The sequence below is a fragment of the Filicampus tigris genome, chromosome 18 (assembly GCF_054856515.1).
Source record: "Filicampus tigris isolate MCC_2025a chromosome 18, RoL_Ftig_1.0, whole genome shotgun sequence".
In the NCBI taxonomy this organism is placed as follows: domain Eukaryota; kingdom Metazoa; phylum Chordata; class Actinopteri; order Syngnathiformes; family Syngnathidae; genus Filicampus; species Filicampus tigris.
In genome coordinates, this window is record NC_141234.1 from 5,795,348 (window position 1) to 5,809,079 (window position 13,732).

A 13,732-nucleotide genomic window follows, 5' to 3' on the forward strand; every position below is an offset into this window, starting at 1 on the left:
AGGTTGTTGGTATAACTGTTCAGGAAATAAATAGACAAAAGGATAACAATATAAATAAAATAAGAAAATCGCGTTCTCACATCAGGATTTCTTCCGTTGTGTGTTATTTTTAAGATTTTTTTTTTTAATTTCTGGCCACAATATTAATGGACCATGGACACAAAATGCTAACGTGCGACCATGAATTAGATATAATGGTCGCACACAATACTATTTGTGGGTTAAATTTCACATGAAAAACTTTCACATCTGGGTTAGCAAATGCTGCACACCTTTGCTGGAGGCCTCAGTGTCTTTAGTCTGTTCTTTATCTTTGGCAGCTTTTTCACAGTGTCTTTGTAGCTTATTAACAGCCTAAAACAAAATGCAATCTTACTAGTGTGCCACTATATATAGTTTTTAACCTCCCACATTTTTGTCCAAGCCTGTTTCATGAGCTATTTTTTTTTAATTAAATCCGCTGCACCACAATTCAAAAGCAAAGTCTGATTTTCAGTGGTATAGTAACTAATATTGACACCGTCATCACATATATTTTTATCATTAGTATGCTGTATCAACCACGAGCAAAATAGCAGCAGTGATACGCGAATGATATTATGATAGCATTAGCACACATGACCTCACCCTTTGACCTTCTCTGGATCACACATACGCGCGCACACTTCAGTGATAAAAGCTCTCCACACTAGAGTCAGCTCTTGAAACACAAAGTTTGACTCGAGTCCTGTGTGGCCCCTTCAGAAAGTCGGCCTATTGCTCATTTGAATGCCAGGTTGCCTGACACGCACACACACACACACACCCACGCACACACGATGACGACGAGAAACCCTCTTCTTCCCCAAAGGCATCCCCAGCCACTTCTCTGAATAATTCACTGAGCCTGCTTTGTTCATCGATCCCCCTCTGCACACACACACACACGCGCGCACACGTCAATCACTTAACACGGGGACAGAAGCAGCATAATAGGCAGCTTCATCACAATTCACCACCATACTGACTTTTAGCTCCATTTGGACCTTTAGCACCACTGCAGCTGTTGTCAGAGTGCTTTGTTCAGTCTTTATTAGCACGCTGAAATTGAGAATGTCCAATTAATGCATGTTCAAAAAGTGACGTTCAAAATGAAGCCCAGACATTATTGCTCCTAATGATTCCGCCGTCCCTTTGAAGATATTCCCAAGCAGTCCGCACCGGCAAAACCACGCGTTTGCCGACTTTCATCTCGGCGCAGCTGAGTGTTGACCTTTCTCTCGGCATCATTATTGCCTTCCGAGCGCTCCAACGGCGCACGATTATACCTACAATCCACCGGGATCTTTCGGTGCATACTTCATTTTGTCACGTGACCCCCGTGGCAGGGGAAAAAACACTTCTCAGTGGTCCTCACTTCCTGTGCGTGTGAGGTGACATTTTATATTGCAGAGGATGATTCATGGAGATGGGTAGGAGATTAATTCATATTAATAATTGTAGGGAAAGTGACTCAAAAAAAGAAATGATGTTAACACACAAACACAAGCAACCGGTGAAGCAGTATGGTCAATTTTGTTTCATTTATTTATTTATTTTTTTTGCATGGATGATTCTCAGTTATTACTTATCATACACCAAATTACAGTACAGTACAAGAATTGCGGACGATGCTCCTTGAATGTTGAAAAGTCCAAACAGAAGCTCACATGACAACTACAAATGAGGCAAAAAGAGTGAGTTGTCTTCAAAGAGTGAGAGACCCGCAGTCATTTATTTTTCTTAATTTTTTTTTTTTTTTTTTTTTTAATTCAGTCTGGTAAGTCTCAATGTACCCTGACACCACGTTTCCCCCTTTCAATACAATAAACAAATCGGTGACAGAGAGGCAAAAGTTTGGCATATGTATATTGCATTTAACAGTACATTACAAACAAATGTACAAGGTCATTAAGTCGACTGTTATTGTGCGGTGGAGCGCTTCCGTTCTACGAGGAGTACTCGTACTCCTCTGCGCTGCGCCGTCCGAAATCCATCCAGCCCATGTAGTCCCTGTCTGCTATCCGGTGGTTGGCGCCGCTCAGGCCGCCGCCTCTGCTGTTGGCTGACGAATTCCGACGCACGGAACCTGCGACATGGGACAAGTGTGTGTGTGTGTGTTTGCAACAATTGGTTGGAGAACCGAGGGAGAAAGATCCTTTCAAAAGCTGTTTGTAACAATGCGATCGTGAGCCTTTCACCGGAGTTCGTGACAGCGCGCTAATGCACCCACGACAACTCTTGGCATCAAGCACGTTAATGTCATTGGCGAAACTTGACTCCCCCAAGCTGATTGATGCTTTTTGCAGCTCTCTGTCATCGTTGACTGACTGTCCGCAACATTAGGTACACCGCTTCCCTATGAGGACCATTTCAGACCTCGGAGGGCAATGTGAAAAAAATCTGACATGATAATCAATTATATTATATCACCTATTCTTGTTTTTTTTAAAAAAAATTTTAAGGAATGTCCTTCACCCACTTATCGGCTGTTTTGAAGTGTGTTGAGGAGCTTCGCTGTGCTGCCCTCTTGCGGAATCAAAAAGCCCTCAGTAGTTTGCTCCCTGCTCACCCTGCATACCACCAACCGCACGCTCCGCTCGGGCACATTGATTCACTCTGAACAAATAAAACTCACCTCACTCATCCCAATATAATTCTTTAACGAGTGAGTGAGGAATACTGTAAGACCTGACGTGGCACAATAAAGGAAAAAAACGAACGAAAGCGTACTTAATATTGTGGCCTGCGAGTCCAACAAAAAAAAACTTTCCATCCTGCTCTCCTAATCTTTATTTATTTTTATCGCGATTGAAGTCCAACAGCATTTCTGTGTGCGGAGATGTTCTGCTTTCACCCCACCCACATCCTCCTGCGCAACACACACACACACACACACACGCACACACACACACGAAGCACAACCTTTCAAGTTCCCTGGTGTGCTGAGAAGATTGGCTGCAGAAGGCTCGACAACGACACCTCCCACACCGAAAACATGCAAAGCGAACAGCAAGGAACACGACTCCCGGCGCACACGCGCACGCGCGCGCGCGCACACACACAGCCTGAAGAGATGCTTATCAATGTGACCTTTGCCATGCTTTGCTCTTTGTGCAAAAGTGAAGAGAAGTTTTCTTCTCAGAATCGAGCACAATAGGGCAGTAGGAAAATATGAAGTCTGTGTCTTGGGAAAAATTTGAGGTACATTTCCATGGGAATTTAAGAATTGTGGAAATATTCCAAATTGGAAACTTTGAATGGGAAATAACAGAGAAGTGAGGGAAAAGGCATTTGGGGTTTTGTCATAAGCAGACTTTGATGCAAAAATGGGTAGCTCTCCTTGCCCATGTGCAAGGGCATCAATTGAAGAGTGAGGGAAATTAAAAAAAAAAAAAAATCAACCAAGTGACAGCTCGTAACTCAAAAAACACTTTGGAGCACTTCAAGGCGCCACTAGACTTGAAATCTGAAATCTTTCCAAACTATATTTAAACCTTCAGTTTTGTCAATTTCTGGTTTCTTCCCATAAATTCCACCTAATTCCCATGGAAAGTTTCAAACAATTCTCTAGTCAGGCATGTGGAATTATGCACCAATATTGCTCATCCAAAATAAACTACCGGTAGATGGTGTTAATACGACACTTCTAAATCTTTTTCTACAGACGCAATTATTTGCGAGGAGGACACACTGTTTCAGAATATCTGGCAGCCTTCTTGACAAGTGTGTTCAAACCCATCAATCCAGCCCCCCCCCCCTTGCCAAGTCATCAGAACCAAACGCCAGCGGCTGTACAAAGGCAGCAAGTGCTCTTTCTATTTTCTGGACAAAAAAAAACAAAAAAAAAAAACATTTTCATCAAGTGCGAATGTGTGAAATAAAGTATTTTGTCGTCGAGTGGCCGGAAGACTCTCATAAATGCACTTTGGAACCACAAAAGCTTTCCGGCGCAGCTAATTCGTTTTACGAAGCTGCTGTGCGCTGGGTCCAGTAATTAGTGAGACTGATGTGATGGGGTGGTGTGCGAAGGGAGGGGGAGTGGTGGGGGGGCTTCAAGTGAAGAGCACTTGTCTTCAATAATGAGCGACACATTCTGTTGACGCTACATGCTGCCGCTTTTTTTTTTTTTTTTCTCTTTTTTTTTTTTTTAGTATCTGAAAGGAGGACACGCACCTTTCCTGGAGGAGATGAGTCTGGCCAGCAGCTCGCTGAGGTTGGCTCGCGACTCGCCATCCTCCGGCGACGCTTTGAGCTGGGGGACAGAGCGGCTGTGTCGGAGATGGGGCTCCCCCAAAGTGTGGGCGTCGGCTTCCAGGTGGGCTGGAACACACGCACAGGAAAGATGTCACATTGCCATTGCCGTGGTTGGCATTCCCAAGGTGGGAGGGGGGGGGGGGGGGGGGGGGGGGGTCATACCTTCTTCAGAGAGGGAACGCTGGTCCTCGTCCCCGAGATGGGACGAGAAGGGGAGCCCCAAAGAGCTTGCGCACAGGACCACCAGAACCAGGCACACACTCAGCCCTGCAGGCATCTGGAAGACACACACACACACACACAGAGGAAGTTCAGGATGCACAATAAGCTTGCCAAGGACGCCTTTAGTGGTCTTTTCATTTCAACAATCATTGCAGCTTTCAGTGAAATAAACGCGACGGTCAAATTGCAACATTTAAAAAAAAAAAAAGCCAATCTAATTAAAGCATTGCAATCAGACTATTATTGCTTTCCTTCACCCATATGGATGCAAAATGCACAAAAAATGACAAATATAAATACTGTAAAAAAAAAAAAAAAAAAAGAATGTTTTTTTTTTCCCCTACCTTGAGAAAAGAGGTTTGGTTCGTTGAAGGGAGTGTGTGAGCGTTAGGAGAGCACTTCTCTGCTGAGTGGGAAGGATGCCCCTTTTATACTCTCTCACCGCTCTGCTTGTGTGTGTGTGTGTGGGCGTGTGTGCGTGTGTGTGTGTGTGTGGTCACACGCTGTATTGTGCATTCCGCGATGCGTGTGTGTTTGCGCAGGGACTAATATGGAGGTAATTGTCTTTCAGTTTCAACAATACAAGCGTTTTATAGTGTTTGCGCATCATAAACGCAACATGATGGGAGCTGCCTTGTTGACTCGCACTATTAATGTGTTATGTGTGTGTCACACGTGTGCGTGTGACGGGAACTTGTCATTGTGCTGTAAAATCAATCATCTGCATCGAAAGCATCACCTCTTTATTACTTACTTCCCCCAAGTAGCGTGTACTTAAGTAGAAGTACTTGTGCTGTTCAATGTCAAAACACTGATTCGAGTCCTCATAAAAGTAAAAGGTGAAAAAAAAAACAACAACAACAACAAAAAAAAAAAAGAAGTGTATCCAATGACAGTGTGTCCGTACCTCAAATCAACTTTCTCACCCAGCTTGTCTGAGAAATTCAGGTTTGGCAACCACCGCAGTGACCAACAGATTCCTGTAGATGGCGGCGTTGCATCGCTTTGGATTTCAGAGCAGCACAGCTTTTGAGTAGAAGATAAAGATTAGAGGCTGGATCTCGGCCTGTCACGGTGACTATGTGAGATATGGAAAGAAGAGAAAGAGAAATATATCGTCGCTGTCCTGTGGAAAAACACTTATCTCCAATTTTGGAAACTTTTTTAATCTTCGCTTTAATGCGATGTCTGTAACGCGGAAACATGATTCATATCAAAGTAAGAAAATGAAAAAAAAAAAATGGAGATAAGTGTTGAAGGTTGGAAAAAAATTGGTACCTGACAAATGGCATGTAACAAAGCCAAAAAGAACAAAAATTACATTATGCATTTATTTTTTTTTACCAAGTACTAGCAATTCTGTTTCTGGACTTTCATGTTATCAAAACAACATGACATGTCGACAATATCAAATAACCGTTTTAAGCAGGGCCAAACGTGGAATATCTTGCTTCTCTGAATGTGTCGCTCCTTTGTCAAATCTGCTTACGTAACCGTCAAAGTCTTTGTACTTTGGCCGTGATCATATTTGACGCAAGAGGCGACTCCGCTCCAACAGAGACGTTCCGACCGCGTTGCCCACGTCTCTCCCCCCACACTGTCTCTGTCCGGCCAAGCAGGATTAACCGAGCCCATCGATCAGCCGCCCCGCAGCAAATCTTGGGGCCTCGAGTCGATGGATATCGATCAACTGTAGCCACTTAATGTTTTTATGAACAAAGCAAACAACCTGTTGTCGGGGATTAGCTGGTGGAGATAACGCGGTATCTCATCGGAAGCGGGGCGTCACCGTGTTTGGTTTCCGCTTCGATGGTGCCCGCACGTCAGGCGACCTTCTGGCACGAGACAAAAAAAAAAAAAAAGTCTATTGATCACAACAGGTGGGTCAAAAGAACACAGACGATGCTGATTGGTGAATTCACATTGGCTTATTTATTCAAGTATATCGTATAGCAATCCCGAGTTTAGTGGCTGTGAGCGGTACAAGGCCTGATGACATCACAATGTTACTGGACTCTGATTCATTAAGCTTGGAGGGGAAGTTATGACATTATTGATGCGTCAGTGCTTTTCTGGCCGTGAGCTCGAGTTTTGACACTGGCCAATGAAGAGCATGTTTGGTATCGCCAAATTTGGGGTTTAATTTCCTTTTGGATGAAAAAAAAAACCCTACAAAAATCATTTCTTTGACCTTGAAACGCATAGAGAGTATCTCCAAGTGTTTTTTTCTTTTTTTTTTTTTTAAATAAAAAAATGTCTCAACATCCCTTTGTGAAATAAAAAGCATATATCTCAAAATTTTGCATTAATCTTTTCATCAAAAAAAGATGGCAAAAATGACTTTTCTCCAAATGTTTTTATTCTATCAAAACATCTTACAATTTTTTTTTCATGGTCTAATGAAACATTTATCTCATGATTTTGACTGTGCTTTTATTTATCCACAAGATAAAAAATTAATTTCCTTTCACCAATGAACAGCATGCAGCTCCAAAGAGGAAAAAAAAAAACACAAAAACAACTTTTGTTTAATTTAAACCATGTACTGTATCTCGAAATGTGGTTTTCCAATCAAAGCGGTCAGAATAAAAACATAAAATAAAGTAAAAAATAAAAAAAACACCTTATCTCCGTTGCTTTGGTTTTGAAAAAAAAATTGAAATGTCTATTTTGTGCCTAATTTCGGATGCTGTTTTTTTTCTTTTTAACTTTGGACTTGACTTTTTGATACATACTTTCATTAAACAGCAATGATTTGGTAAAAAAAATAAATAAATAAATAAAAATCCTCTCTTTTGATTTTTGATAACCCTTTGGAAAAAAAAAAAAAAAAAAACCCTCTTTGTTCTTGTGCTAATTGTGCCACTTGTGGGATTTTGGCGCATCTCATGAGACCTTAAAGTCGACTTTGAAATCAAACCAAAAGGATTCCAGTTAAGGTCAGTGAGCTGTAGAGATGAGTCATGCCTGCGAGTACGTTAATATGAGGTCGTGATCAGCCGCGCTATCCACAGCGCAAGTCGACATTAAAGTCGCCTGATGGGAATTTTACAAAGTCTTTTTAACAGCCGACGACTGCACAGGAAGTGCCTGAGAACTCGCACTCATCCTTTCTTCCCCCCCCCCCCCAATTTTCCTAACTTCCGCATTGCCAAAATGGATGACTGCTTGTAAGAACCTCGTAAGGTTGCATCCGGTCGGTGTGGGAGGCGAGGCGAGGCTTGTGCTGAATGGAATTTATTAAGCGTGTGCTGTGGGAGGTCTAGCCTGTTTACCGGGTTTCTGCACTCGGCAATATATATTATTGTGTCGTCAGAGCAACCTATCAAACAGCTGTTTACCCCCCGCCCCCCCTCTCTCTAGTTAGCTCGAGTACTTGCAGCACACAGCAGGACTGTGAGGTTTGAGGTTAAATGCTCATTAAAAGTGTCTAATTGGCTTGAGAGAGAAACCTCTCACATAGTGTACTCATAAAGCGAAATGTCCAGCGAGACCTGGCTAAGGCGATTTGCTGCAGCTTTAATACGGCGCGTGAGTCAACATACTAAATAATGCAAACATCTATTAAAGTATTTTGTCACAGCAATGGCGTCTCACAGGAGCGTTTGAGCATAAGGTTGCAGTCGTTTGGAAGGCGTGCGCCCGCGCGTGTGTGTATGTAAGTGTGTGTGTGTGTGTGTGTGTGTGGAGCGCAGCGTGAACATGTCACTTAGAACATTGCATACAGCACACCCATCTGTTAGCGAGCTATAAGAAGAATATCGCTATGTGCGGATGATAAAGGGGCCGCAGGCACGCCGTGTTGGTCTCGTCTTGATTTCGCATGGCAGGCATGACCCCGTTCACCCGCCCACCACCACTCAAAATACAATTTGTTTGAATTTAATGTAAAACAAAAAAATAAACAGAAAAATGCATTATGGTTACAATGAGAATAAAGTTGATATATTTATTATGACAAGAGTGACGTTTAAGTATTACAAAAATGAAGTTGAAAGTGAGCTGCTGACTGTTGCTTTTTCGGCCATTGGGGAATTTTGACATTCACGGTAATTTTTTTTTTTTTTTCAACACAAAAATACCACCTTATTTTGTAATATTACAAAAACTTTTGCACTATTAAGACTTGTCTCAAAACAAACTGCTTTAACTAGTATTATATTGGTATGACATTGCTAGCAAGCTAAATGCACGCTGTGCTGGTAGAAATGGGCGTACTAATAAACTAAGTCACAAAAAGTCAGGAAAACTGAAAATATCTTCCAACTTGTATAATGTATTTTGAAGCAAATCTCGGAATTCACTTTCCAGGGCCTTTAAAATGAACCGCAACTTTTGGTCCCGATTTGTACGATGCAAAATTCAATCTTGAAAAAAATCCTCATCCTCCATCGCGGGCGCGGAAGCGGCCTCAAGTGATGCATCCTTGACGACAACCAAACACGCCCACACGCAATTTGTAAGCATACGTTTGCGCTTACAATTGAAGCACGCACACGCACGCGCACGCTCGCTGTGACGATGAATGCCACAATGATGGAGAGGCGATGGCGATGGCGATGGCGCTGTGAGCTCTCGAGGCCAATGAATACACTCTCGAGTGCCTTGAGGAGACAGCGCTGCATGCAGAGGAGGAAGTCAGCCTCACACACACACACACACACACACAAACAAAACTTATCAAGCCATTCCCATGCACGTACGTGCTCGACAAAACTGCTGCATGTCTGAGAATAATAAAACGGGATGATACAGTGTCTTTAAACAGATTTCAAATCCCGTGGATTAATCCTTCCGTTGCGCGTCATCTTCCTCGAGACGGTAAGCGTGACCATCACCATACTAAAGTGAAGATGAAGTGGGACATGTTTATTAGAAGAGCTCCATAGTCATTTGCACATGTGGAAATTAGGTACGGTCTTTCCTGAGTCTTTTCACCTCTCAGGTTTAAGCATCCAACAATGATGTTGGATGGTCACACATACAGTTGGGTGAATAAATAAATGAAAAATTGAAATGAGAGCACCGCCGCCACCTACTGTAGTGGATGTGCAATTATTCTAGCACGGGGGCAAAAGTACCCCTGGCATAGCACTGCATCCCGTAAGGACTGTACCAGAGTGAAGGGTGTATTTTCATCGAGGAGACGTCTCAAGGCTGCTCCGAGCAATCACTGAGTAATTAAGCTCGAAACTTTAGCTGTGCTACAATTCAGAACTCCCGCCGAGGGTCAATACTATCGACGTGCCTTAATTAAGTCGCCGTCTCAGCAGCTTTCAGCAGGTGGGAGCTCCGCAAGGGGCCCTCCCGGTGCCTGATTGTATTTTGAACAGATCCCGCAACATGCGGCTGTTTTTGGGGGGCGGGGGGCTTCTAAACGCGCAAGAGAGGTTTTCCCTGATCTGTGACACGTTCAGGAGCCCCCAAAAAAAAAAAAAAAAAAAAAAAACATCTTCACTTCAATCCGGAATCCAATGGCTGTAATGCACTTTTCCCAGTAAAAGCGCTTTTAGAAGTGTCTTTAACTTGCATCGCAAAAAAGGAAAAGCAATGTAGTGGCGAGTTATTGGTTATGACACACATACTCACGGGACACAATATTAGGTACAGCTGCTCACGATATGCTCATTTACATGCATATAATTAATACATATCATTGCTGTCCTGTGAAAAACACTTATGTTCATTTTTTTCTTTTTTAAATTTTTACATTCATGGGGTTTCCGTGTTACAGGCATCCCAATAATGCAAATACCCCCCCCCACCCCCCCAAAAAAACACAGGATAGCAACAATATGTTTTTTTATGTGCACTCAAAATTTTTTTAAATGTGCTGTTGGATGACCATATCAGTTTTTGGTTAATACATCTCAGATTGCATTGGAACTCATTAGCTTGTCATGTTGCAAGTGGTAGTAAATAAAAAGCATATATTTATAGTTCAAGGATTTTGGTGTGTATAAATATTAGCATTACAGTTCAAATGTGGAAAAACTTCAAAATATGAAAAAGTTTCAATGAGGAAAAAAATGGTGGACATTTTGACACACATTAAGATTATGAAGACTATTCGATCGGTAATTATTTTCTTTATTTTTTCACAAAAATACAACCTTATTTTTGCAATATTCAAAATTGTCTTGCAAAACAATATGACTATTTAAGAGAAGTCAAGTGAAAAAAAAAAAAAAAACATTCGCAAGTGCTCATCATACGAAAACAACCGTTACATATAATTGTATTACTTGTCTTTCCACACACGCACGCTGTATGAGGCGTTTTACAATCACCTTTCTTTTCCCACTTTCATATTCCCCCACGCTTAATATTTACTACATTGCAGCCACATAATTGTCTTACGGGACTAAACACATATAAAAGGCATTACGGCGCAGCAGTGAGGTGCTGGGACCAAGATGGCTTATTGATCATATCTTATTTGACTCTAGTGTAAAAAGGCATAGTTTAGTTACAGTTGCTGCCTATCTCTGGAGGTCTTGCCGTTTGCATTCCCTGTAGCTCGGCGGGCCGTGCCGCCATTCCAGGTGACGAATGGCGCTTGCGGTTGCCGCGTAATCAATGCTTGTTTGACATCTACTTAGCCGAGACGTACGACCGAGTTACGGCTGCACACCGCGTCCCGCCAAACGGGCCCAATTAGCAACCTCAACGCAACTCGCTGCCATGGCCTACATTGCCGCTATGATGGATGAATGCAATTGATTAGGTACGCCTGCACCGTCAAATCACACATACCATTTTATGCCTTTAACATATCATCGCATTAACATGCTGAATTTGGTTTAGAAATAACGATTGTGTCTTTTGCTGCGCATACAGTACAGCCATCCGTCCATTTTCGAGAGCACTTGTCCTCATTAGCGTTGCAGGTAACTGGCGACTGTCCCAGCTGACTTTGAGCAAAACCTACACCCATAAAAAACTTTTTCGCGAGTTTTTCTTTACCTTTTTTTTTTTTAGCACACGACAGTATTTTACTTTATAAGACATACCGTATTCATTAAATGCAACATAAAGAATTAAGGGGCGGCACGGCGGTCGACTGGTTAGCACGTCCGCCTCACAGTTCAGAGGTCGTGGGTTCGATCCCGGCCTCCCTGTGTGGAGTTTGCATGTTCTCCCCGTGCCTGCGTGGGTTATCTCCGGGTACTCTGGTTTCCTCCCACATTCCAAAAACATGCATGGCAGGTTAATTGATCACTCTAAATTGCCCGTAGGTGTGTGCGGATGTTTGTTTGTCTCTGTGTGCCCTGCGATTGGCTGGCAACCGATTCAGGGCGTCCCCCGCCTACTGCCCGAAGACAGCTGGGATAGGCTCCAGCACTCCCCGCGACCCTTGTGAGGATAAGCGGTATCGATAATGGATGGATAAAGAATTAAGTAAGTGTTCGCTTCATGGTGCTTGAAGGGTAATAACAACCTAACATTAATGCTAGTTTTATTAGCCTGTCTATGGGTTTCGGATTTGCGTGTTAGCATTAAGCTAGCAGACTTACATCAGAAGAGGTTACAGTTTGTGGTGTTTGGTCACAAAACAATGAGATAAGCAAATTTTATTGTGAAAAATTTGGTATCTTACTGTGAAAAGTGTGGCATTTTAGGAAAATGTTAGATTTTTTTGGCCGGGGGGCGAATTCACAATTTGGTAAATGTGGTACATTACATATTTTCCAAAATAGATACTATTAGTCAGACCACGCATGCGGGTGTTTTTTTTTTTTTTTTTTTTTTTACAAAGTACTGACCTAAAGTGTCGAAAATAGCTTGCTCTCTTTGCTGATGCAATGTTAATGGTTGAACAAACATTTTTGGGGTCTCCTGAAAAGTGATTATGTTGGAGGTACAAGCATTCGACACGACGCCACTTATATGCCACTAACCAAACTGAGCATTATTATCTAGTCGGAAAAAAATAAATAAATCTTGTTTGTGTGCCTAATATTGTGGCCGGCTATGTGTGTGTTTTGCCACTATCAAGCGGAGTGTGAGTGGAGTCAGCAGCTCACTTAGACATGCGAGGGTGTGCATGTGAATTTATTTTGCATCCAATTAGGCTGATGAGGCTTCATTAGATGGCTGTGCCTCCCAATTAAAAGGCTTTTTCATACAGGGGGACGGCGTGAAGACGGCCTTGCAGACACACAACGGTCAAGGCAATGCTCCAAATGTGTTGTCTGTCAAAAAAAACCAAACAAAACCCAATCACTTTCACCACCCTTTGTTTGCGTCATCAGTTGAGTGTGTGGATTTTGTATGCACACGCACACACGGGCCGACATTGGGTTGGTTGACATTGCCTCGTTTTCAAGGCACACTAGGCCAGAAATGGAACATTGAATCAATGCATGGTGATTCAGTTGCAAGAATCGGGTGAGAAAACACTGACGGCTGCACAGGCAAGAATGACTGTAGATCCTTCCATTTTCTGCGATCGTAATCGTCCTTTGGTGTTGATGTGAGTGTGAATGGTTGTTTGCCTTTGTGCCCCCCAGTCCAGAGTGTACCCTGCCTGATGCCTACAGTATAGCATGCGTGCATAGCCAGCAGTGTGTAATTAAAGCCAAGTGATGGTCTGATGACAGGCTGTGACTGTGACGGAACATCACTGCTGCTCTGTTTAAGCCTTATTTGAAGGAGCCTTTGGCAAAAGCGTCTCACACCTACGTGGCTGCATGAATTAGCGTCCGTCATCAGCTTGTCTCCGGGCTCGTTTCATAAACACTTGTTGAACGCTCGGCCACAGCGGGCCGCTTAATGACTTTTGAGCGCAAGTCTCCCCGCTCTGATATGGGATCATTCATCAGGCCTGAGTGAGGCTTGGCAGCCGCTTGGCCCGCTGGGAGGAATAAATGTGCGCGCGCGAAAGCGGAATCCACCGCCAATGTTGCTGATACTCAACGCCAAGTGAGGCCGAAGACTGACCATTCGCATAGCTGAGCAGCCATCTATCATAATGTATGGTTTGTTTCGGGGGGGGGGGGGCTCTCCATTTAGGGTATGACTGGCTGAATTTCACTGACAGGTCACCAGAATCCCAACCGCCTCCGCTGATGGATGCTTTGAGTGCGGCAGCACAGTCATGAATAGATAAATACAGTGCTCAACATAAATGAGGACAACCCCTTTTAAAAGTGGGTTGTCTTCTGTCAGTAATTCTTGTGAAGAGGTGAGGTTGATGGACAGTCACATGGATAGAACGCGTAGAATGGAAAGA

At 43.1% G+C, this 13,732-nt stretch overlaps 1 protein-coding gene across 1 annotated transcript; it reads right to left on the minus strand.

The window, feature by feature from the left end:
* Positions 1-1,548: 1,548 nt before the first annotated feature.
* On the minus strand, positions 1,549-4,990 carry LOC147132178 (cholecystokinin-like). Its single transcript, XM_086015364.1, has 4 exons — positions 4,842-4,990; positions 4,438-4,552; positions 4,195-4,341; positions 1,549-2,107 (listed from the first exon to the last, which is right to left on the minus strand). The coding sequence occupies exons 2-4, from the start codon at positions 4,550-4,552 to the stop codon at positions 1,968-1,970; spliced, it is 402 nt and encodes a 133-aa protein (XP_085871490.1). The 5' UTR covers positions 4,842-4,990; the 3' UTR covers positions 1,549-1,967.
* Between the last annotated feature and the right edge of the window lie 8,742 nt (positions 4,991-13,732).